This window comes from Sorex araneus, chromosome 1, assembly GCF_027595985.1.
Source record: "Sorex araneus isolate mSorAra2 chromosome 1, mSorAra2.pri, whole genome shotgun sequence".
NCBI lineage: Eukaryota > Metazoa > Chordata > Mammalia > Eulipotyphla > Soricidae > Sorex > Sorex araneus.
This window is the reverse complement of record NC_073302.1, coordinates 334,297,793-334,323,836: the sequence shown is the minus strand read 5'-3', so window position 1 is coordinate 334,323,836 and position 26,044 is coordinate 334,297,793. Positions and strand designations below refer to the sequence as shown.

Here is a 26,044-nt window from a genome sequence, read left to right as displayed (position 1 = left end):
TTTATGGCTTTCATCCGGCGATGCTCAGAAATTACTCTTGGCGGTGCTAGGGGCTGCTGGGGAATGCTGGGAAACGCTGGGAATCAAACCGGGTCGGCTACCTGCAGGGCAAACGCCCTACCTGCTGTGCTATCTCCAGCCCAGATAGTTTCACTTTTAAAGAGACTGGGTGGTTGGCTTGCAGAATGTCTCTGGGTCAGACCGGCTGGATTGTTTTCCTCATAAACAAACTGCACACTTGTGCCAGAATTCTACTATGTCTTCTCTGGGACACCCTGGGGTCCGCCACTTGTGCCACCCCGGTACAGATCACTGGACTAAAGGGGATTTCTGCGACGCGAAGCCATTCTTTCCTCGGTGTCACTCATCTGTGAGGTGGCACTCTGAAACCCTAAGAAAGCCTCAGCTGCCCGGGGTCACTAATAATGTTCACCTACAGCGATGCTCGCTGGGCCCCAGTGACGTGTCTGCGTCGTCAGCTGGTAGTTCTCGCTGGAGAAGCGCTTTCCGCGTCCGTCTGCCTGAGCGCGCGGCCACGCGTGACGCGCTCGGACCTGGGCCGCCTCCTCGCGTCCCGTGACGGAACTCTGCGGAAACCGGAGCCTCTGACGTCAGCGGAAGCGCCCGACCGTCTCCGTCGCTCCGCCCCTGGCAACCGTAATAGTAACCTCGGGCATTCTCGCGAGAGCCGGCCCCGGCGGGACAAAGGTGCGGTGGCCGCGGCCTTTCGGCGTCCGCCGCCCGGGCCCGCCGCGCACGCGCGCACGCCCGCCAGGCAGTTGGGGGCGTCGGCTCGCCTCAGCTGTTCGCCTCGGCGGCGCGACCCCGGCGCGACCCGACGGCGCAGACGCGGGCGGGGGCGCGCAGGCGCCGCGGGGGCACTCAGGCCGCGCAGGCGCGGACGGCGTTCGTGGGAAGACCTTCAGCGTTGCCCCGGCGGTGCGGAGACGGGCCCTCCGGCTGAGGTGAGCGGTCGGCGCCGCCGAGGCCGGGCGGCGCCGGGGGCGGGCGGGGCGGCCGCGGCGGGGCGACGGGGCCGCGGCGCCTCCCGAGCTCCTCCTTCCTACCGTGATGCCGGCCCGGCGGCGCCCGCCAACGCCCGCTGCAGCCGCGGGTGCATGTCCTCGCCGGTGCACGGCCGCCGTGCACGGCCCGCCGCAGCCCGGCGGCTCGGGGAGGGGGCGGCGTGCGCGGCGCTGAGGGCCCGGGGCGCTCCGGAGCCGACACGCCTCGGCGCGGCGCCGCTGCCGCCCCTCCCGCCCGCCACACCTGCCAGGTCGCAGGAGCTGCCAGGAGCCGTTATGGCATGAAGAGGGCGCCCCGCTGGAGGTGGCGATGCCCGGGAGAGTCGGGAACCAGCATCACTCATTTAGCTCCAGAGCATGTTTTTAAAAATTGACATTGGTTTAAGGGTCGTACATTTACCCCGTCTCTTCAGCACGTGTCCTTATCCTCGAGCCTGACTACGTAAGGGCTGTCGAACTTGAAAAGTTTTGTGTCGAGAATGAATTTTAGATGAATTCACTTAAAAATGCTTTATAAATCTTAGGTTCAGGTCTGACGAGATAGGCAGAATCTTAGCAGATCAGGCGAAGACTTAGGCGAAATAGAAAGATTCATTAGTTTATTTTCAGGCAAAGCAATTTTCAGAGGTAGTTTTCTGGGATTTTCTGGTGTAATGATTCAGTTAAGGAAGCTGCTTAAGGTTCTACAGTTTGTTAAGTTTGACTTTTAAGCAAAATCTTTTCCTGTATACAAAGAGGCAAAGGAATGTTTAGCAGTGTTGCTAGAACTTCTAAGAATTTTGATGTGAGGGTCATACTAGCAGTAGGAAAGTTGAATAAATACTAAATAGGCAGGATGAAAATGAGATACCTTTATTTGAGTGCTCTAGAACTTGAGAGTGTTACAAAAAATGGGTATGTTTTGGTAATTTTTGGTAAACTGATCACTGAGTAAGAACTTTGAGTGGGCATATCCTGGGTAAATTCCTTTCACTCTCTAAGTGAGAAATTTTACAGTGGCAGATGTTAGCCCTGAAGAATTTTTTTCATCCTTCAAATGTATAAAATTTTATACTTCAAAGTATAAAATATGCCTTTATTAACATCAGCTCTGAGCTACACTAGATTTCTAGAAGAACAAAAGGAAGAACAAAAGCAAATATGGGGGCTGAAGAGATAGTGCAGGGGTTAGGTTGTTTGCTTTGTACACACTGACAATCCCCAGAACCACATATGATCTGAGCACCACTCGGAATGATTCCCAAGAACCGCCCTGTGGGTTCAGTCCAACCTTCCCCTGCCATAAAGCAATCTAAGGGAAACTGTGCTAGAAGTATCTTTTTGCTCCATGTGGCATTTTTTGTATATAATAGCCCAAGAAAAGTTGCTGTAGTATAAATTTTACATGTATTTCTTATGCAGAATAGTCTAGCAAAGCATGGCCTTCAGGCTCTGAGAAAAAAAAATCTGTTCTTTGAAATGTAATAAGGATGATCTTTGTGAAACTCATGAGAAAGTTTTTTCTTTTAAGGAGCAGAATATCTCAACTTAGCATTAAGAGTGTTAGCATTAATGATGTTAGGAAGAGAAAACTCTCACAGGACTAAACAGTAGGTCTGTGGAGGTATAAATACTAAATGATTATTCCTTTGTGCCTGTTTTTCTTTATAAGATATGTGTAGCACACCGACTTACTGTGACCTAGGGAAGGCTGCCAAGGATGTCTTCAACAAAGGATATGGTAAATATACTATTGTAAATTTCAGATTTTGGTAAAGGTATTCAATATAAGTATTGAAGGATACCTATATTAACATACAGGATATTAGACTTTTTCTTTAGAGTCCCCTTTTTAAATACATCATAAACATGAGCACCTTTGTTATTTTATGTAAGACCCAATAATGTAAATCTGATATTTATGTCTCTTCTGGGTAGTCCTGGGGACAGTTAAGGTGGGAGATTTAGTTTCTCCTCTTCCAAATATTATAACTTGTTTTCATATGCATGTGAAAACATAACTTTTTGATAAATAGGTATTTATCTTCCATTTTTAAAACTTAGTCTTTAAATTTTTCATTTTTTTGTGCTAAATTTTTATTAAGTAGTGACATTGATTGTATGTTTTAAGCTTGTTCAGTCTTATAAGAAATACTATGTAATCGTTTTTAGTAATTTCGGTCCTTGAAAGAGTACATATTCCTTTTATTTGTTCTTTAACTCATAAAAGTCTATTTCTTTTGAGAGGCAGACAACTTATAGGTATTATTTTGTTATAATTCAGTTTCTTATGAAACTCACCTACTGAGAATACTGTGTACTTTTTAATATAGAAGATACTGTGAACTACTTTTCATAATTTATTATTTTTTTTGGTGTGTCCCAGGCATTAGGTCTCATACGCAAGGTTTATTAGCCACATCCCTGACCCTGATTTTCATAATTTTTAAGTTGCAAAACGAGCATGTGTCACATTTTGAAAATTAACTGTATTTTTGTGTCTGTGTCTAGGCTTTGGTATGGTCAAAATCGATCTGAAAACCAAGTCTTGTAGTGGAGTGGTGAGTACCTAACATTTTTAATATGTGTAGTATCATTTAAAATTGCTTAAAAGTTGTTTAGTTCTGTGAAATGACATACTTAGGACACTATTTATTTTTTTTAACCACTTTATTGTGCTCTCAGTTTTCAGTGAGCATCCTCACTCAGCCATTTAAGCCTGAGACTGTAAGGTTGAATTTGGGGGAGGAGACACCCTTTGTCATGATGAGAGTATTTATAGTTTGATAGAAGTGATGAGTATTTATACTCCTACGGAAGCAATAGAAAATAATGAACATACATGCACTCATATATTCTTATTTATTCGATATGAGAGTATATGTGTTTATTTGTAATATATGTATGTGTATATTTGTATGTTTTTTAAACTCATGTCATTTAATACTTCTTGATTTGTAGACATAAACAACTTGTATCAAGTTTTACTGCCTTTTTACAGAAATAGTCATTGTCTATGATTAATTGAAACAAATGTAGAAGTAAGGTGTTGAAGATTAGTTTTGATGTTCATAAATAAATTCTACTGGAATAATATAGTAAAAGGACATATTCTCAGTGTTATTAACTGAAGATTTTATTTGGTGAATATCAGTGTTCATTCAGTGAATCTCAGAGTAACTTTACATTTATATCATTTTCTGATTTTTTTGTTGTTGTTTGGTACTATATATAAGCCACCACAAATTTCATTTCTGGATATAATTTGATTAGAAGACTGGGAGGCATATAGAGGTTTTTTTTTAATTTTCTTTTCCTGTTTTTGCTTTGGAATCACACCTGGTGATGCTCAGGGTTTACTCTTAGCTCTTCACTGAGGAATTACTCCTGGAGGTGCTCAGGGGACCATATATGGGATGCTGGGAATCAAATTGGGGTCGACTGTATGCAAGGCAAATGTGCTACCTCTGAGCTATCACTGTGGCCCCTGGAATTCTTTTTTTGTTTTTTGGGTCTCACAAATAGTGGTCAGAAACTTGGGGGTCACTTCAAGAGGTTCTCTGCTCAGTTATATGGGCTGGACAGTTCAATACTGGGATCTGGCAATGTAGTGCTACCCAGCACACCAGGTTACATTCAGCAGTGGTTGGGATGGCAATTAGTGCTGGGGATCAGATCCAGACCTTCTTCGTACCAGGCATGTGCTTTGCCCCTTTCAGCTATCTCCCTGATACGTGAAATTCTTCAGATACTTTCATACTTGATAAAATCCTGGTTGGTCATCCTTTTCCTAGGATTTCTAGAGGCTGATATGTATGGAACTGCCTTACTGGAATTGACATATGGCTCTTTTAAAATGGAAAAGTTACACTCATTTTGAATTGGGTATCACAATTTTCTTAGTTTAGGATTGTTGCAAAAATCGTCAACTAAAATTGTATCTCCCTTTCTTGCTGCTGTGGTGTGGGAATATTCATTCAGATGGTAAGAAAGAACTGCTTGCTTGTGTGCTTGTTCTTGTGGCTGCATTTGTGTTTGGTATTGTGTAAATCGTCTTGTGCTCTGAGTTTCTTAGAATGAATCTTACATTTGTCATTAATAGCATTTTATTAATAGCATTTTATTGTTAATAGCATTTTATTGTTTTGTTGCTAACTAGTCTTTAATGTAAGCGATAGAAATAATATGCATGTTATAAATGCACTTTGTACTAGTTTGATCTAATTATGAAATTAGACAAAAGCTAATTGTGAGTCTTGCTAGAATTAAACTATGAAAACTTTTTAGGATTTGTACTATGGTATTTTACACTTTGACAAAACTTTAAAGAAAGAAGTGATAATATCAAAGAAGAAATGTAGACTAAAGCTTCTAAGTTTATTTAAATTTGTTATTTATTTTGTTATCCCAGGGATCAAACCCAGGACACATGAAAGACATGTGCTCTATCAGTGAGCCATATCCGTAGTTAGAAACACTTTGGGTCATCCTCATTGCAGTGCTTAAGGGTAATATTCCCAGCTCTACTTGACCCCCCAGGACAGAAGGGCCATTATGTGAGCCTAGCAGTGTGGTGCGGGGGCCCACTATGTAACACCTAGCAGTACTCAGGGAAGGGGCCTTCCAGGCTTCACATAGCCTTGGTGGGAGGTGGGTGACCTCTGTGTATGTGAGGCATGTGCCCTTAGGGGACACATATAGTACTCAGGGGACAATATGTGACTTCCATCACTAATCCTGTCTCCCAGGTACTCCATGTACTCTTTAACCTTAATTTTGTACATTGAGTTTTATTTTTAGCATACTTTCAAATTTATGGAAAATAAATGTAAAAAAAAATGGAACTCTGGTAGTTGGAGCTACTAAATTAAAATGATAGTTAAACTTGATAATTTTGTGCACTATACAGAAAGACTAGCTTTATTACTCTTTACTAATATCTTGCCCAGAATGTACAGCATGATACTCTGTTGGAAACTCTGTGTGGTGTTGATAAACAGATCATAGTTTCCCAGTTGTTTCATCAGCCTGTAGAGTTTGGATGCAAGGTATTTGCTAACGGGTGGATTCATATTGCAGGCAGTGAAACAACTGGTCAAGGTTGGAGGCATTTTATTACTGTTGGCGGTCTTTCAGAAATGTTCTTTAAAAACAGAGCCAATCAGAATGTGGGTCCCCGTCCCCCCCCCTGACAGTTTGTAGACTGTCAGTGGCAGGTGGTAGCTATTTGTGTTCCCTTAGAAGGAGATCTACTTCTAATTGCTCCTGTCATATGACTGGAAGGACACCTAACTAGGGAGGAGGATATAGTTCAAGGCAGAGTAATTATTTGATTGAAAGCACTTTGAACTTTCTTATGCTGAATGGTTTTTGTTTTTGTTTTGGGGCCACACCTGACTCTGTTTAGGGCTTAGTTCTGACTGCTTTCAAGGGGTCATTCCTGATGGTGCTCAAGGGACCATAGATAGTGCCAGGAATCAAACCTGGGTCAGCTGTGTGTGGTACTGCTCTATCCCATCATTCATGTGGTCCATATGTTGGAAGTTTTATGGACAAAAGCAATACATTTTTGTAACAGTATGAATGTACTTATTGTCCTGAATTTTACACTTGTGAAAGGTAAATTTTAGGGGGTTGGAGCAATAGTATAGCAGGTAGGGCATTTGCCTTGCATGTGGTTGACTTGGTTTGGTCCCCAGCATCCTATATGGTCCCCTGAGCCTGCCAGGAGTAATTCCTGAATGCAGGAATTCCTGAGTAACCCCTGAGTATGGCTGGTTGTAGCCCCAAAACCAGGTAACGAAAGGTGAATTTTATGGTAAGTACATTTTACCACAATAAAAAAATTTCATTTTAACTGCATTTAAAATTCAGACTCCACTTAAAGGGAGTGTTTCTTGTGTTTTGAGATACCTTAAAAACTATTTTAAAAATAATAGTTTGAATGATCTCAGAGAGAATTGATTCTTTTTCAGGTTTTCTGTTAAGATCTTTCAGATTCAAAAATTTTGCTTTCAGTAAAGACATTTTTTATCAGAGGTAGTTCTTTTTTAAGGAAAATAATTTAGGTGAATTTTCTGGGGGGAACTGGGCTTGGAATGTTGCCTGCAGATAGGTAATGAGATTTTGGGACATAAAATCTTAGAAATTTCCTAACCATGAAGTAGCCCTAATGCATGAGTTATACATCCCTTTGAGATGCAAATCCTGAGCTTTTTGGAAATGGAAAAACCAAGGCCACCCCAGGAGAGTCGATATCGATATCGTCAGACACCCTCAGAAAAGAAGCTACTGGAGGGTATATATCCTGATAAGAATAGGAAAGGGTTCGTCTAGAGTACTGTACTAATACCCAGATTAATAACTATGTATGCAGAGAACTCCAGGCCAAGACAGTGTGGAGAAATTGCAGGCCTTTCTATAACCTTCCAGAAACCATTTTCTACTCCGGAGAAACTTTTGTTGACTCTTAAACACAAATTTCCCTCTTTCTTCTCGCATTTCTCTTAAGTACATTTCTTTCAATAAGACCATTTTATTTTACAAAAACATAAAAACTAAAGAGAATTAAAAGCACCCGTTTAGTAAAAGAATATATGGAACATGATAAAATGAGAGGTGAAGTAATGGAAAGATCTAAAATAGATAAAAATACTTAGAGATCACGAAGAAAGAATAAAAGTAGAGAATAAGTGACACAAAGTTTTTTGGAAGGGAACACACCCGCTGATGCTGGGATTCCAGGGCTTGCTCTCGGCCCCTTGAACTCTCTCTCTGGCCTTGTGCATTACTTTCTGAAATGAATATTTTCTATTTGATGAACTGATTTTCAAGTATTTTTTCCTGTTTATTAGGAATTTTCTACTTCTGGTCATGCCTACACTGATACAGGGAAAGCGACGGGCAACCTAGAGACCAAATACAAGGTCTGTAACTATGGACTTACCTTTGTCCAAAAATGGAACACAGACAATACACTTGGAACGGAAATCTCTTGGGAGAATAAGGTAAGAAAAAGCATATTTGGGTTAGATTTATTTTGTAGATAAATGATGAATAAATCCTAAACATAATCTGAATGAGATTTTATAACCTTTGTAGTAGTGATACTTTTTCTTTGCATGGAGCTTTTTGGGTATTTTTACATTCATAAAAAGTTACATCTCTGTGAGTATGCAAGTATCACCTTTCATTTTCATTCATCTGATTTTCTACTTATACTGAACTGAGTAGTAGAACAAATGGCATATTGTGGTTTAATTTAATTTCATTTTTTCATTGTTAAAAAATTGAGTCAGGAGAAAAATATTTCTGAAACTCCATGTTTCCAAAGAGAACTCTTTAGGATTTGTCAAGTGCCTGAGGTATGTCTGTAACATTATTTTACACACATAGTTGAATAAATTACTTAATGTTAATTTGTTAGATGTCAGTCAGGTTATGATAATTTCCAGAAAGCACCAAGATTGTATTGTGTTGGCTGTTGTTTCTGTATTATAATTTATGTATTGGCAATAATAGAATTTCATATGCACATTGTAATGAGTTTTTTGATAAGAAAATCATGATGAAGTCTAGAGGGTAAGTGGATGAGAGGTAAGGGGATTAGGAAAAAATGAAGAGATAATTTGTTAAATAACTTGACTTTTGTCCCTGATGACTTAAACTTGAGAATTTGTTTCTTGAGTCAAAAAAGGATTGAGAATTGCTCATTGTCATTTTTTATTTTTCAGTTGGCTGACGGGTTGAAGCTGACTCTTGATACCATATTTGTACCGAACACAGGGTAATTATCCATGTATCGTTTTCTGAAATGTTTTTGTAAGCCTGAAGGGAGAAAGGGATTTAGAATAGGGAGTTTGTGTTGAAAGGTTTAAATGCAGGAAAACTGTAGCAGTTGTTTGGGGCGGGGGGGGGGGGGGGCGGGGGGGGTGGGCAGAAAGACGGGGGAGGAGGAGAGAGGGAGGGGCATGGTGGTGGTAAAGAGGAAAACACTTAATGAGGTAGGGTCATATTTTATTTGAAAATTAAGCAAATATGCAAAAACTTAAAAATCTAGTTGAAAGAGGCAAATAAGTAGAAAAATTCAGGGCCTAGAAAAGTCCAGTAGGACTTATATTTTTAAGCTATTAAAGTTCCTGGATGAGATTTTTTTGTTGTTGTTGAAAAGTCTTTTTAAGTTCTTAAGAGTATAATTTACATTCTAGAGCACTAGAAGAATAATTCTGCTGTTGAGTTGCCTTTGTAACCCTGTAACTTCTTGTCTCAATTTCTTCTTTAAGAAAATGAAGACTTTGTTTCCTATTGACATGCTCAAAAGTACTAGAAAAAGAAAGTAGGTTTTTTTTTGTTTTTTTTTTTTTTATTGAAGCAACAGGTGTCCTTCCTACTACACACTATCTTCAAGACACTTTTTTTTTTTGAGATTTTGGGTCATACATGGTGATGCTTGGGGCTGGAGTGATAGCACAGCCGTTGGGCGTTCGCCTTTCACTTGGCTGACTCGAGTTCGATTCCTCCGCCCTTCTCGGAGAGCCCGGCAAGCTACCGAGAGTATCAAGCCCGCTCGGCAGAGCCTGGCAAGCTATCCGTGTGTATTGCATATGCCAAAAACAGTAATAATAAGTCTATCAATGAGAGACATTACTGGTGCCCACTCGAAAAAATCGATGAGCAGTGGGATGACAGTGACAGTGACAGTGACATGGTGATGCTTAGGGGTTACTCCTGGCTCTGCACACTTCTGGTGGTGCTTTGGGGACTAAAAGAGATGGAATCCGGGTTGGCCACATGTATGGCAGATACCCTTTCTGTATTGTCTCTCTGGCCCCAAGAAATATTTTTGTTAGAAACCTGATGGAATAAGCAGGAGTTTTAGGAACTGATACTATCTTCTTCTTCTGTCTTGACCTTCAAAAAAGCTCTCTTTCCCATCCATCTAACATTGTGTGAAGAGTAAAGATACTGACCTTGGGGTGAGGGAATAGCTCAGAGGACCCCCTGGGAGGGAGGCCCGGTCTGCCGAGCAGCCCGGTCTCCTGAGCAGCCCGGGGCAGTACTCTTGAGCAGCGCCCCAGGAGAAGCCCCAGCGCACCACCAGGCATGCCCCTAAGACATGGAAAATAAATATGCTTACTGAATTGCTGACCCTTTTAAAAGTATGAATCTCTGCATCCATTATAGGTTATTAAGAATTTACCTTTTGTGACAATTGGATGTTTGGAAACATTCAATGAAATTTTGCCTCTTGATGTCTGTATTTATACATATTTAGATGATTGATTTGGTACTGAAATACCTTATTTTTTTTATGCTTTTATTCATGCCTTCATCAAGCACCATATAATTTGAGCTTTCAGTGAGAAATACAATTAAGATAAAGTGAGGTAAAAATAACATATATTTCAGATCTTAACAAATTTCTATTATTGAGCTTAATCATTTGACACATTTTTACTGTAGACATGCCTTCGTCGAAGCAGTATTTATTGGGAGTGAGTGGGGATCTTACTCTAAGATTTCCTGGACAGTAGAAGAAAGTCATGTGCATTGTGTTGTTTTGTTTGTTTTACAGAAAGAAGAGCGGGAAATTGAAGGCCTCCTATAGGCGGGAATGTTTCAGTCTTGGCAGTAGTGTTGACATAGATTTTTCTGGACCAACCATCTATGGCTGGGCTGTGTTGGCCTTTGAAGGTTGGCTTGCTGGTTATCAGATGAGTTTTGATACAGCAAAATCCAAACTGTGTCAGAATAATTTTGCTCTGGGTTACAAGGCTGCAGACTTCCAGCTGCATACTCATGTGTGAGTGTTTTTAATTCATTTCTTTACCTAGTGCCAGTGCAGTTGACCTCAAAGATGGTAGCCCTTAGCATGTTGAGAAGTCTAAAAGTGATGAGTGGCATTTAAATTGCCTTAATGAACACCCATCCTTTCTCCACAGTTTCCAAAGAAGTCAAAATATTGCCAGAGGTTAGACCAGAAGAATTTTGCTGGTATGCCCCCTCTAGGTCCGTACTACAGACTCAGGAGGCTCAAATATCACAGAAAAAGCTCTGTGACAGAGGGGCATGGAGCATGGGTCACCTCCTGACCATGTTGGAGTTTTTCCATACTCCCTGTTGGAGATAATCCTGCTTATTGTGGTGCCCTCCTTTTCTTGGCAGTATTTGGGGGAAAAACCTCTCTGGATAATTAAGAACTGGTAGATGGAGTTAACCAGGGTTCTTCTCATTCCTAGTCTGAGCATCCTGGTATATCCTGTTGTTCAGAGCCCAGCTACCTGTCCCACATTCAGATATAGTAGAAGTCATCAAAACAAATCCTGGATTCATTTATTTATTTGAGGGATTTGGGGTATGCATCAAAAAGTGTACTCTGGCAGCACCAGATGAAAATCTCTAAAACAATTTACCAGTCTTGGCTATGGATGGCTGGAATGATAGCACAGCAGGTAGGGCATCAGGTAGGGCATTTGCCTTGCACGCTGTCGACCCCGGTTCAATTCCTCTGTCCCTCTCAGAGAGCCTGGCAAGCTACTGAGAGTATCCCGCCTGCATGACAGAGCCTGGCAAGCTACCCATTATGTATTCGATATGCCAAAAAACAATGACAAGTCTCACAATGGAGACGTTACTGGTGCCCGCTCAAGCAAATCGATGAACAACAGGACGGCAGTGCATTGTATTGCACTGCAGTGCAGTGCAGTGCAGTGAGGGATTTTGGGCAACCCCTCATTGTGCACAGGCACTATTCCTGACTGTGTTCACACTAACCCCTGTACTATCTCTCTGGTCCCAGCTTTAGGTTTTTAAATTGTATTTTATCTCTTAACCTGTTGGCACTGCTGCTATGTGAGAAAGAAAAAGCCAAGGACAAACTCTTGTTAAGTATTGCAGATTGCTTTCTGCTAGACATTCTAATTAATTTAGGATAATGAAATTTAAGCCATCACAGAAAGAAGCAGTATTTCTATATGAAATAGAAATATGAAATAGATAAAATAGTGCCAACGGGAAGACCATGAAAAATCAGGGACTGGGGCCAGAGAGAGCATAGCAGGCAAGGCAGTTGCTGTGTATGCAGTCAACCTGGGTTCCATCCCTGCCACCAATATGATTCCTGAGCACTGGCAGGAGTGATCCTGGAGCACAGATAATAGGAGTAAGCCCTGAGCACAGCTGGGTATACCCCTCTATCTTCCCCCCCCAAAAAAAAATCAGTGACTAGGCCAGACAGTACAGTGGGTAAGACGCTTGTGTTACATACAGCTGACTTGAATTTGGCCCCAGCTTCACCTATGATCTCCCAAACCATACCAGGAGTCATCTCTGAGCCAGGAGTAAGCCCTGAGCATAGCTGGTATGGCCCCAGAATCCCCTGATAAAAGAAAAGAACAAAAAAATCAGGGACTGACTTTGGGATGTTTTGAAGGAGTTTAAGTACTTCCCTGGAACCATAGGTGTTGTAGTATAGAGCATCCTAATTCTAGGATTGTTTCAAATAAATCCAGAATTGACTTTATGCCTGTTCCTGTACTGTAAATTTTGTTTGCGTTTGCAAAAATTTTGACCTTTAAAATTTCTAAATTTTTTGAACACCTCAGTGAGAATTACAGGTAAATTTTACTTCACCTATCTCTGTTTTTTACATAAATGAATCTTACCTAAGAAAGTTTCATCTGTGGTAACTGAATTAAGTAATTAAGTTTTGTTTGTTTAGGGTTTTTTTGTTGTTGTTCTGTTTTGTTTGGGGGCCACATGCGGTGATGCTCAGGGATTACTTTTGGCTCTGTGCTCAGGTGTCATCATTACTCCTGGCAGTGCTTGGGATGAAACCTAAATTGGCAGGTGGTGTTCAAAGCGAGCACTGTACCCATTGTACCTTGGCAGGTGGTGTGCAAGGTGAGCACCCTACCCATTGTATTATCTCCCAAGCTCTGATGTTTGTTTTGTTTTGTGGCCACACCTAGTAGTGCTCAGGGCTTAGTAGTCCTGGCTCTGCACTGAGGGATCATTCCTTGAGGGGGTTGGGGGACCATTTGTGGTGCTAGAGATTGAACTTGGGTCGGTTGTGTGCAAGATAAATGCTCTGTCCACTGTACTGTCTCCAGCCCTGAACTAAGTTTTAACTGTGTTTTAAATTAGGTAGTTTTAAATGGTCTAACTGGGTTTAATTCCTTATTTAGTAGTCATATGCAAAATTTTCAGTCAGAATCTATAATTTCACAGATCCTTATTTATTTATTATTTATTTCCATATCATAGCAGTGGTGCAAAGCTGTGATATTTATGACTTTTTTTTTAATACCACGAAAACAGGAACGATGGCACTGAATTTGGAGGATCTATCTACCAGAAGGTTACTGACAAGGTTGAAACATCAATAAACCTTGCTTGGACAGCTGGCAGTAACAACACCCGTTTTGGCATCGCTGCTAAATACAGGCTGGATTGTAGAACTTCTCTATCTGTAAGAATGTGCTAACCAGATTGGATCTTCTTTTAGGGGTTACATCTGAATTGTCCTCGGACACTGATACGTTTTTGGTTTGCATGTTCCTTTTTAACTTGAATGAGCATCAGGTACTTGAAGTCAGGATGGATTCATTTAACCTTTTGTGTGTGGGTTTTTGGGTTTTTTTTTTGCACTGTGGTTTAAAGTACTGTTACTGATACACTTTCATCCATAACATTTTACCCACTGTCAGTTCAGTACCTCCTCCTCCTTGTTGAATTCTTCCCTCCACCATAGATGTTGCTCCTCCCTGTCCTAGGCCCTTCAAGTGGCATGTGTGCTGCTGAGTACTAGTTCTTGTGTTCTTTGTTTCCATTGCCTTTAGGTATTCGTTATCCCACCATGGTGTTTCTTTATATCATGCATATGAGAGAGATGGCTATCAGTTTCTCTCCTTGGACTAACTTCACTCAGCATGATACTCTCCAGGACCCTCCATATAGCAACAAATTGCATGACTTTACTTTTTTCAGCCAGAAAAGTAATATTCTCAGAAATGTACTATTTCTTTTTTTTTTTTTTTTTTTTTTTTGCTTTTTGGGTCTCATCTGGCAATGCATAGGCGTTCCTCCTGGCTCTGCACTCTGGAATTACTCCTGATGGTGCTCAGGGGGACCATATGTGATGCTGGGAATTGAACCTGGGTTGGCCGTGTGCAACCCTACCCACTGTGCTATTGTTCCAGTCCCAAGAAATGTACTAGTTTTTTACGTAATATTCCATTGTGTATATGTACCATAGTTTCTTTACCCAGTCATCTATTCTTGGATTGTTTATAGAGATTTTGATGTTGTGGCTAGCAAGGAGCACAGGAGTGCAAATGTCTTTTCTCCATTTTGTTTTTGGGCTATTGGGTTATATTCCAAGAAGTGGAGTTGTTAGGTCAAATGGAGGCTCAATTCCTAGATTTTTTTTTTAAGAATGTTCATATCGTTTTTCAGAAAGGCTGGACCAGTTGACACTCCCACCAGCAGTGAATAAGAGTACTTTTCTTCCTACATCTGCACCAAATCTGGTCGTTCTTTCTGATGTGTGCCAGTCTCTGTGGTTTCGATCTCGTTGTTTTGATTTGGCATTTACCTGTTTAGTTTTACAGAGCATTAGTTTTTTCATGTGCCCGTTGGTCGTTTGTATTTTGAGGAAGTTTCTTTTCATTCTTTCTCCCCATTTTTGATGGAATTAGATTTTTTTCTTGTAAAGTTCTACCAGTGCCTTATATATCTTTGATATTAACTCTTTATCAGATGAATGTTGGGCAGATAATTTCTCTCATTCCATGGGTTTCTTTTGTATCTTGGTCATTTCAACTGAGGTGCTTAGAAGCTCCTTAATGTCCCATATGTTTATCTTTGCTTCTAGTTGCTTAGTGTTTCATCCTTGAAGATGCCTTTAGCTTTACTCTCATGGAGAGTTCCGTCTACATTATCCGCTGTGTATGTTATGGACTGAGATCTGAGATCAAGGTCTTTAATTTGATTTGACTTTTGTGTTTGGCATTATAAGTCTGAGTTCAGGTTTTTTTGGTGTGTACCTGACAAATTTTTCCAGCACCACTTGTTGAAGAGGCTTTCCTTGCTTCACTTCATATATTTTTGCTCCTTGATTAACTGACCATATACCTGAGCATCTGTACCAGTACCATGCTGTTTTTGTTACTACCACTTGGTAGTAGTTTGAAGTTGGGAAAGTGATACCTCCCATTTTATTTTTCTCAAGGATTGCTTTAGCTATTTGGGGTTGGTGGGGTTACTGTTGCATATAAATTTCAGGAGTGTTTGATATATTTCTTTGAAAGATGTCATGGGTTTCCTAGGGACTGCATTAAATCTGTATAATGCTTTGAGGAGTATTGTCATTTTAATTATATTAGTCCTCCCAATCCATGAACAGGGGATGTGTTTCTATTTCCTCCTGTCTTCACTACCTGTGTTTGATAGTTTTCTTTGTATAGATCTTTCACCTCTTTAATTATCCTGATTCCAAGGTTCTTGATTTTTTTTTCTGACGCACTATTATGAAAGGGATATTTTTTTAAATACCTTTCTTTTCTCATTTTTATATAGGAAACCAGTGGACTTTTGCTTATTAATTTTGTAGCCTGCCACTTTATTATTCTAATCTAAAAACAATAGATTTTGTTTTTAGATTCATATAGCTTTCTCAGTCTTTGAGAAAAAGAAGATGGGAGGTATCACTTTCTCCAACTTTAAACTGTACTATAAAGCGGTAGTAATTAAAACAGCATGGTGCTGGAATAAAGACAGACCCTCAGATCAATGGAATGGAGTTGTATATCCTGAGACAAACTCTCGGGTATCTGATCAGTTAATAAAGGAGCAAATAATATGAAGTCGATCAAGAAGTGCCTCTTCAACAAGAGGTGCTGGGAAAACTGGTCAGGTATATGCAAATATATATATATATATTTATTTATTGTTTATATATATTTATTTATTGTTTTTAGATTTGCATAGTTTTTTTGGTAGTTATTAGAATTTTCTAAGTAGAGTATCTGTCATCTGTAAATAGAGTTTATCTTCTTCCTTTCTTATCTGGATACCCTTGATAACTTTTTCCTCTGACTGCTATGCAAGTACTTCCAGTACTATATTGAATAGAGTGGTAAGAGTGGGCAACTTTGTCTTGTGCCTGACCTTGGAGGAAGGATTTTAGATTTTCCCTAATGAGAGTAATATTTACTGTGGCCTTGTGGTAAATGGATTTGACAATGTTGAGGAAAGATGCTTCAGTTCCCATTTCATTGAGGGTTTGTATCATGAATGTATGCTGGATCTTGTCAAATTCTTTCTCTGTATCTATTGATTAGATCATTTGACTTTCTTTTACTGCTATATTATATTATGTTGATAGACTTACTAACCATCCTTGCATCCCTGGATGAATCCCACTTGGTCATGGTGTATGATCATTTTGATAAGTTGATGAATTCTGTTTACTAGTATTTTGTTGAGGATCTTTTCATCTGTATTCATCAGGAATATTGGCCTGTAATTTTCTCTCTCTTTCTCTTTCTCTCTTTCTCTCTCTTTTGTGATGTCTCTCTGCTTTTGGTATCATGGTAATGTTTGCTTCATAGAAAGCTTGGGTGTGTTACTGTTTCTTTTTTTTTTTTTTGGGAAGAGCCTGAAGAAGTTTGGTAGTAGGTCTTCTTCAAAGGTTTCAGAGAATTCACTTGTGGATCCATTTGGGCCTGGGCTTTTGTTTTTGGGAATACTTTGAATTGCCATTTCTTTTTTTTTTCTAATATTTTAAAATAATTTTTTTTGGTGGTCTACATTTATTTATTTTTAATTAGTGAATCACCGTGAGGGTACAGTTACAGATTTATACATTTTTGTGCTCATGTTTCCCTCAAAGTTCGAGAACCCATCCCTTCACCAGTGCCCATTCTCCACCACCAGTAAACCCAGCATCCCTCCCCCCTCCCTAATCCCATCTCCCCCCACTCCACCCTGCCATTGTGGCAGGGTATTCCCTTTTGTTCTCTCTAATTAGGTGTCCTGGTTTGCAATAAAGGTGTTGAGTGGCCATTGTGTTCAGTCTCTAGTCTACACCCTTCCCCTGCATGGCCTCCTGACCATATTTTACTTGGTGTTCCTTTCTCTTAGTTGCCCTCTCCCCAGAATGTGAGGCCAGCCTCCAAGCCATGGAGTCAACCTACTGGTACTTATTTCTACTTTTCTTGGGTGTTAGTCTCCTACTCTGTTATTTGAATTACCATTTCAATTTTCTTAATAATGATAGATTTGTTCGTGTATTCCCAGTCATTTTGCTTCAGCCTTGGGAGGCTATTGGAGCCCAATAATTTATTCATTTCTTCTAGGTTCTCTCATTTCATGGCGTAGATTTTCAAAGTAATCTCTGATAGTCCTTTGAATTTCTGTGGTGTCTGCTGTGATATTCCCCCTTTCATTTCTGATTTTGTTTGCGGATTTTGTATTCACTTTTTTAGTGTGTCTTGCTAGTAGTTTATCGATCTTGTTTATTTTTTCAAAGAACCTTTGTTTTCATTGATCTTTTGGATTGCTTTTTTTATATCTTAGTTCATTAATTTCTGTTCTAAGTTTTATTATTTCCTTCCTCCTGCCTGCTTTGAGTTGGTCATTTTTCATTTTCTTAAGTTGTGCAGTCAAGTTATTTATGTAGACCCCTTTCTTTCTTCCTGATGAGTGCTTGCATAGCTATGAACTTTCCTCGTAACACTGTTTCTGCTGAATGCCACAAGTTCTGGTAGATCATGTCCTAATTTTCATTTGTTTCCAGGGATCCCTCAATTTCCTCTTTGGTTTCCTCTCTGATCTATTAGTTGTTCAGTAATGAACTATTTAATTTCCAAGTGTTTGAGTTGTTACTCCATTTCTGTTTGTGATTAACTTCTACCTTCAGCGTGTCATATTATGAGAAGATAGTTGATATGGTTTCTATCCTCTTGACTTTGTGGAGGTATATTTTGTGTCTCAGCATGTGATCTATCTTGGAAAATGTTCCATATGCATTGGAGAAGAATGTATTTTGCTTTTTGAGGATAAAAAGCCATATATATAATAGTAACAATGATGGGTCTCATTCCCCTGACCCTAAAAGAGCCTCCAATGTGGCATTGTTGGGGAGGACGAGTAAAGAGATGCTTCTAAAATCTCAGGGCTAGGACGAATGAAAACATTAGAGACCGCTCGAGAAATTCGAAGATCAATGGGATGATGATGATAATGATGATGATATACAGTAAACCCCTTTCTTTCATCCCTTCCTTTGAAGTATTTCCTTACTGAGCTTGAATCTAGTTAATCTATTTATCAAGAGGTGACTGCGATGTTGAAATCTCCAGCTACTATTGTGTTGCTATCAGTGTCTTTATTCAAACCTATTAGTTGTTTCACGTATTTTGCTGGTCCCTCGTTAGGTATGTGTACATTTAGGAGTGTGAGTTTTTCTAATGTATATATCCTTTGGCCAGACTGGAATGATAGCACAGCGGGGAGGGTGTTTGCCTTGTATGCTGCCAACCTGGGTTTGATTCCTTTGTTCCTCTCGGAGAGCCCGCAAGCTACTGAGAGTATCCCGCCTGGACAGCAGAGCCTGGCAAGCTACCTGTGGCGTATTTGATATGCCAAAAACAGTAATAAGTCTCACAATGGAGAAGTTACTGGTGTCCGCTTGAGCAAAATCGTTGAACAATGGGACGACAGTGCTACGTACCCTTTGATCATTAAAAAATGGCCTTCTCTGTCTCTTACAACCTTTTTCAGTGAGGGTTTTTAAATTATATCCCAGCATTATCTTTAGTCTGGAGGGTTTTGTTGGTAAATCTGCTATAAATCTTAAAGATGCTCCATTGTATATAATTTTCTTATTTAATCTTGATGTTTTCAGTATCCTATCTCTATCAGTGGATTTTTGTTATTCTGAATAAGATGTATTTTGAAGTAATTTTATTTGGATCTCTTTCACTTTAGTCTTCTTGGATGTGGATGCATGCACTCTCCAGCTCTGGGAATTTCACAGCACTGATGACTTTGACTGCTGCTTCTTCATCAGGGTTGCCTTCCTGGTCCTCTGGGACCCCAATGATTCTTATGATGTTCCTCTTGAATTCATCCCAAAGTTCTCTTGTCAGCTGTTCATTTATTTTGAGGCTTTTTTTCATCTTCTGCTATTGTCTGGAGGGTTTCTGCACCTCATCATGGAGCTCAGTGACTCTGTCCTCAGTAGCTGTTATTCTGCTGTGAGGCCATCATTGTCATTTGTTTGTAGTTTTCTCATTTCTGCTGTCATATCCTCTTGTGTTATCCTCCTGTATTTTATTGGCGGTCCCATCCATTGTTTCTTTGAACTCTTTAAGCATTCTCAACATTTCCTCTCTAAAGTCTTTATCAGTTGATTATATAGCTTATTATTACTGGTTGAGTTGCCAGGGCTACCATATTCCGTCAGTATGCCTGGTGGGGTTCTGTGCTGCTTTCCCATTGTGACCTTTGCAGTTGGAGGAGTTTCTTGTGTCTTTTTGTGCAGCTAGATGATTAGAATTAGAATGTCTGTGTATGATTACGGTGAGATATGAAAATGTGAAGACGTGTGGGCGTTATGTGACTGAGCTCTTTGTTGAGCCTCCTAATTTGGGGGCCAAAATGGCAATACTGAGGAACAGACAGTGCCCTGAAGACACACTGCTTCCGTTTCATGGGACTGGCCTGGTCCTCATATCTTTTGTAGTGCAGAAACTTAAGTTGATGTCGATATATTTTCTTTATTTTTGCTTATTTTACTTGGCCAATAGCATTGAATTATGGAAGATTCCTATAGTTTCGGTGTCATTGAATGCTCTACCTATGATTTCCTCAATATAATTTATGGATTCAGGTCTGATGTTCAATCTGTTTTGTTTTGTTTTGGGATTATTTGGGGGGACCATATGAGATGCCAAACCTTAAACCCTGATAGGCTATGTGCAAGGCCTTACATGATATATTGTCGCTGCTCTGACCCCTTTCAATCTGTTTTTTTTTTTTGTTTGTTTTTGGGTCACACCTGGCGATGCACAGGGGTTACTCCTGGCTCTTCACTCAGGAATTACTCCTGGCGGTGCTCAGGGGACCATATGGGATGCTGGGATTAGAACCCGGGTCGGCCGCGTGCAAGGCAAACGCCCTACCCGCTGTGCTATCGCTCCAGCCCCCCTTTCAATCTGTTTTGATTTGACTTTTGTGCATGGTGTTGGAAAGGTGTCTGCATTCATTGTTTTGCATGTGACCCACCCATTATCCCAGCACCATTTGCTGGACAGGCTTTCTTTGCTCTACTTCATTCTCTTTGCTTCATTCTTGACGATTAACTGTTCCTACATCTGAGGATCTGTCTCTGGCCTCTTAATTCTGTCCATTGGTCTAAGAGTCTGTCCTTATTCCACTACTACCATATTTTGATTATACCACAGTTTTGAAGTTAGGGAAAGAGAAGCTTCCCATCATTTCCCCTCTAGGATTGCTTTGGCTATTGGAGGTGGGGAGGGTGGTGTTTATCACTCCATATTAATTTTAGCAATGTTTGAACTATATCTTTAAAAAGTTATGTTTATTTTTAAAGGGACTGTATTGAATATGTATAATGCTTTGGGCAAGATTGTCATTTTGACACTTGATCATTCCTGTCTGTGAATACGAGATGTATTTCCATTTCCTAGTTTCCTCTCATTTCAGTAGTGATATTTTTTTAACTTTCTTTGTATATCTTTTACCTCTTTTGTTAAGATGATTCCCAAGTACTTGATTTTTCAGTAGTGAATGGAATTTTTTTAATTCCTTTTTTCTGTATTATTATTTGTATATAGAAAAGCCATGGATTTCTTCATGTTGATTTTGGAACCTGCCACATTACTGTACAAATCTATTTTTTCTTCGTAGTCTTTAAGGTTGTCTGTGTAATCTCTTTGCGGCTAGGGAAAGCCCTGGTGGCTCTCTCCCTCACCGCCCGTGTTTGGTGGACTCGGGTCACTTCCTCACCTGGGGCGGCCAATGCCTTGGGCAGACAAAGGAGGAAGTGAGGGCCAGGCTGGTGGATGATCAGTTGCCGTTTATTACATTCTCCCCATGCTCCTGTTCCAGTCTCTCTAAGCGCCCCATTCTAGTCTCACACTGCCCCTTGTTTCTGTCTCCTCCTGTCTCTCCCACTCATCTCACCATGCTCCATCTAGCTGCCGCATCTCTCGTCTCTCCATGCGCCTGCTCCTGCATTCTTTCCCTACATTCTTTTCCCTCTGTCCCCCTTGCTAGCCTCTCTGTGCTCCATCTTGTTGCCCTAGTCGAGTCTCTCCTCTCATCCCTCTCTAGCATTGGGGGTAGCCACATACCCCCTCCAGTAGCAAAATAAGAAAGCCCTTCCTTATCGCCAGTCAGGCTCAAGGGTAGAAATACCACCTAGGGGTGTTTCTTCTCTTCTTGGTCCAATAACTTAACATCTTAATTAATATCTTAATTCTACTTCTTAATATTAGTTGTTTTGTATAGACACAGTAAAAGATACATTGAGCTTGTACGGTGACTCTCCTGGGGACATCTCATCACAGACTCAGACTACAGTGCTCAGACCAGATTAATCCTAGTTATTACTTTTTGGATCATGACAGAATTTGTCCATGATCAAGCTCTTATAGTTAAGCATTAGGGCACTTTGGCCAGACCCCTTTCAATGTCAGGGTAGCTCACAGCTTGCCCTGGGTCTGTCCCTCATCAGGACCCTACTTTTGGAGTGCTAGGAAGTAAGGGCAACTGAGGCTTAAGTCGAGAGAACAGATGTCCAGGATATAATATTATCTGGAATCAATTAACTCCCAAGTTACAAAAGTGTAGCATTAACTGTCTTGGCGGACAAGACAGTTATGTCCATACAAAAAGGATATTGCTCTGAATTAACTATGCAAAGGACTTAAGGAGAAGAGAAAAGCAATATTTACAAGTTAACGGAGCACAAAGAGGTTATAAATAAACACAGGAATGGGAGCACTGTGATGGGAGTAACCCAGTAAACTTAAGCTCCCTGCGGCAAGGCAGAAAGGACAAACCAATGTTATCCTACAGTTCTCTAGAAATACTATCATGTCATCTGTAAATAGTGAGAGTTTAACTTCTTTTATGATCTAGATGCTCTTAATATCTCTTTCTTATATAAGTGCTTTGGCAAGGGCTGACAGTACTCTATTGAATTGTAGTAGTGAGAGTGGGCAGCCTTGTCTTGTGCCTGATCTTAGAGGCAAAGCTTTTAGTTTGTCAACATTGAGTACAGTGTTTGCTGTGGTCTTGTGGTAAATGGCTTTAACTATATTAAAAGTTTCTTTAACTCCCATTTTATTGAGAGTTTTATCATGAATGGAGGTTGAATCTTGTTGCTTTCTCTACATCTATTGATATGACCATATTTTTTATTTCTCTTTGTATTAATACATTGTATTATATTGATTGACTTGTGTATATGAAACCATTCTTGCATCTCCAGGTCATGGTATATGACCTTTTTTTTAAAAAATTTATTCTTTAATTAGTGAATAACCATGAGGGTACAGATACAGATTCACACATTTTCGAGCTTGTTTTTCCCTCATACAATGTGGTATATGACCTTTTGATGTATTGTTGGATTCTGTTTGTTAATAATTTGTTGAACATCTTTGCATCTATATCAGAGATAGGTATAAAGGTTTTTTGTATTTTTCCCCCCCTCTGTGTTGTCTCTGTCTGCTTTTTGTATCAGTTTGCTTTATAGAAACTGTTTGGGCAGATTCCTATTTCTTCAACTTCCTGAAAGAGCCTGGAAAGGATTGGAAGTACATCTCTTTTAAAGTTCTCTTTTGGAGAACTCTAGTAGCAAACCCATCTGGACATAGGCTTCTGTTTGAGGAAAGATTTTTTGACTAGCATTTCAATTTCCTTGGTAGTAATTAGCCTGCTCAGGCATGCTGTTTGTTCTTGGCTCAACCTTGAGAAGTTAAAGAATTCATCGATTTCTTTATGCCATTTTGTGGCATAAAGATTTTAGAAGTAGTCCCTGATGACCCTTTGAATTTTTATGGTATTTGTTGTGACATCTCCCTTTTCATTTCTAATTTAGTTTACTAGGATTCTTTCTCCCTCCCTCCCTTTCTTCTTGCTAATGGTTTGTTGGTCTTATTTTTTCACATAACCAGTTCTTGGGTTTGTTGATCTTTTGAACTATGTTGGTTTTCATTTCATTGTTTTTCTTCCTTCTGCTTGGCTTTGGGTTCCTTTTGTTAGTCCTTTTCTAAGTGTTTAAGCTGCCTTGTTGCTATTTATGTAGGAAGACATCTTCCTTCCTAATGAATGCTTTGCTTTTTATCTATACACTGGTTTTGCTGTGCTTCATGTGTTCAGGTAGTTTGTGCCTTTGTTCTCATTTTTTCCAGGAATCTTTTTTTTTTCCTTTTTGGGTCACAAGTAACCCCTGAAGATACACAGGGGTTACTCCTAGCTCTGCACTCAGGAATTACTCCTGGAGGTGCTCAGGGGGACCATATGGGATGCTGGGATTCGAACCTGGGTGGGCCGTGTGCAAGGCAAACGCCCTGCCCGCTGTGCTATTGCTCCAGCCCCTCCAGGAATTTTTTAATTTCTACTCTGATTTCCTCTTTGACCTATGACTCTTATATAATTTACTCCCAATTTGTTCCAGGAATTGCAACCGGGTGTCACACAGCATGGGCTTTACCATTTATGCACATGCCTGGCCTTTTTCAAAACTTATTTTTTGCAGGGGTGGGCACATCTGGTTATACTCAGGGCTAACTTCTGTCTCTGTACGCTCAGGGGAGATCAGATGCTCTTTGTGGTTGGGACTTAGAGCTAAATGTGTTGCTGGGTATAAACTTAGGCCAGCTACATTTCAGGCAGTTGTCTTAGCTGTCTCAAGAGCCTATCCAAAAACTTCCTTATATGTAAATTCATGGGATTTGATTGCTTCTTCTGTTGCCATTAGTAGTTATTATTAATAAAATTAATAGTTATTGAGCTCTTAAGTTTCAGGTGTGTTTTGCATTGTATTGTCCTCAGGCTCATTTAAAGATGAGGGAAGTGTGACTTAAAAAGGTCAGGTAATTTGCCTATCGTCGGAACATAAGTGGCTGTTTCAGTACTTGAACCCAGATCTGTCTGTTGTCAGGGTTTATGCTCTAACCATTATCAAAGGTTTTAAAGTGACACTTAGTTTACAGAGTTCCATTCTATAATGGAATGTAAGCTTACATTCTTTTTTTCTTTCTTCAGACAGTGACTTCGTTATTTTATTTTTTCTCCTTTTTTTTTATCGAATCACTGTGAGGTACAGTTACAGAGTTGTTCATGATTTGGTTTGTCATATCAAGTTCCAACACCCATTCCTTCACCAACGTACATTTCCCACTACCAGTGCCCCCAGGTTCCCTCCTGCCACCATCCCCCACCCTCCACCTGCTTCTATGGTGGATCTCTGATCTCCCTTCTCCGGCTCTCTCTCCCTCCCTCCCTCTTCTTAGGAATTGTGGTTTGCAGTACAGCTATGGAAAGGTTATCATTATATCATTCACCTCCTCTCAGCACTTATATCATGTCCAGAGCAATCATTTCATTTCCAGCTCATTGTCATATTGATCTCTTTCCTATCCTGATTGCACTCCCCCCTCCCTCCACATGTGGCAATAAGCTTACATTTTTAAGGTCTCTAACATTCCTACCAATCCTATTGACTTCTTAAAATACTTCTTTTTATTAATTTTTTGTTTCAGTGATTTTAAAGTACATTAGGAACTTTACCTTTGGAAACCTGATGTGTGGAGGTTGTGGTTGTATTTTTGAGCTTAAGTATTACCAAATTCATTGTTTTCTAACTGATTTTTTAAATTTCCTTATCTTAGGCTAAAGTAAATAATGCTAGTCTGATTGGACTGGGTTATACTCAGACCCTTCGACCAGGTAAGTAAAGAAATTAACAATGGGGATGGGGTAGAAGGTGATAAGGAATAATAAAAATAACCTACAGAACAACTGATTATTATCAGTTGGTTCAAACCATTTGTAACATTTGGTTGTTCAGATAAAGTGAAATAAGCCAAGTACTTAAGGTATATTTCTAGGGCCAGAGAGACAGTACTATGGGAGTTAAGGTGCTTGCCTTGACAGTGTTCAGTGTTAGTTATGGCCCCTTCAACACCATCAGGTATGGGCCTCCCCCCAGATATTTCTAACTGTAACTTGGTCATTCTGGCTTGTGAGATTGACCACTTAAAATTCTTAAGCTGGGACACCAGATAAAGTGATGTCATATTTATGGTTTGGTCATTGTAGATGAGATGATTATCTAGAGATAATAATCCTGTTTAGTAAGAACTGTGTGTTTCTGAGACTTGTTAATGGGCTGTTTCCATGCCCATTGTTTCTAGAAAATGCAGATCTGATTGTAATACTTGTTACTGTGGTGTTTTCTTTTTCCTAGGAGTCAAACTGACCTTATCAGCTTTAGTTGATGGAAAGAACTTCAATGCAGGTGGTCACAAGGTTGGGCTGGGATTTGAACTAGAAGCTTAATGTGATTTTGAGTGAAGCATCAGATTTTCCCCTGGAGGTGAAGAGAAATGAACCCACTATGTTTTGGCCTTAAAATTCTGTGAAATTTCAAAAGTGTGAACTTTTTATTCTTCCAAAGAATTGTAATCCTCCCCACACTGAAGTCTATAGAGATCGCAGGTCCATTCTAAGGGAGGTGCTTGAAGGCATGCCTGGGAGTTGACATGTTTTGTGCCACATTTCAATTCAGTTCTGCAGTGTTATCTTAACCGTTTTTCCTCAGCAACAATGTAGTGTCATGTTACACGGGAATGACCTGATCCTCCAGTTTGTGCATCACGTCCTGCATGTCCCACATCACTTTTTCATGACCTTTTAATATATTGGTCTCTGTGCTATAGTGAAATCTTTGGTTTTGCATCACAGTAAAATAAAATAAACCCATTACATTTGAAACATAA

At 40.1% G+C, this 26,044-nt stretch overlaps 1 protein-coding gene across 2 annotated transcripts; it reads left to right on the top strand.

Moving 5' to 3' along the window:
* The first annotated feature begins 713 nt into the window (after positions 1 to 713).
* On the top strand, positions 714 to 26,044 carry VDAC3 (voltage dependent anion channel 3). Of its 2 annotated transcripts, XM_055143180.1 has the most exons (9): positions 714 to 965; positions 2,677 to 2,745; positions 3,516 to 3,565; positions 7,859 to 8,011; positions 8,738 to 8,790; positions 10,579 to 10,806; positions 13,323 to 13,473; positions 24,935 to 24,992; positions 25,513 to 26,044. In XM_055143180.1, exons 2-9 carry the CDS (start codon positions 2,679 to 2,681, stop codon positions 25,602 to 25,604), a joined length of 852 nt encoding a protein of 283 aa, XP_054999155.1. In that variant the 5' UTR covers positions 714 to 965; positions 2,677 to 2,678; the 3' UTR covers positions 25,605 to 26,044. The 2 variants fall into 2 exon arrangements, with proteins under 2 accessions (XP_054999155.1, XP_004606893.2); XM_004606836.2 differs by lacking the exons at positions 714 to 965; positions 2,677 to 2,745; positions 3,516 to 3,565 and adding an exon at positions 4,971 to 4,988.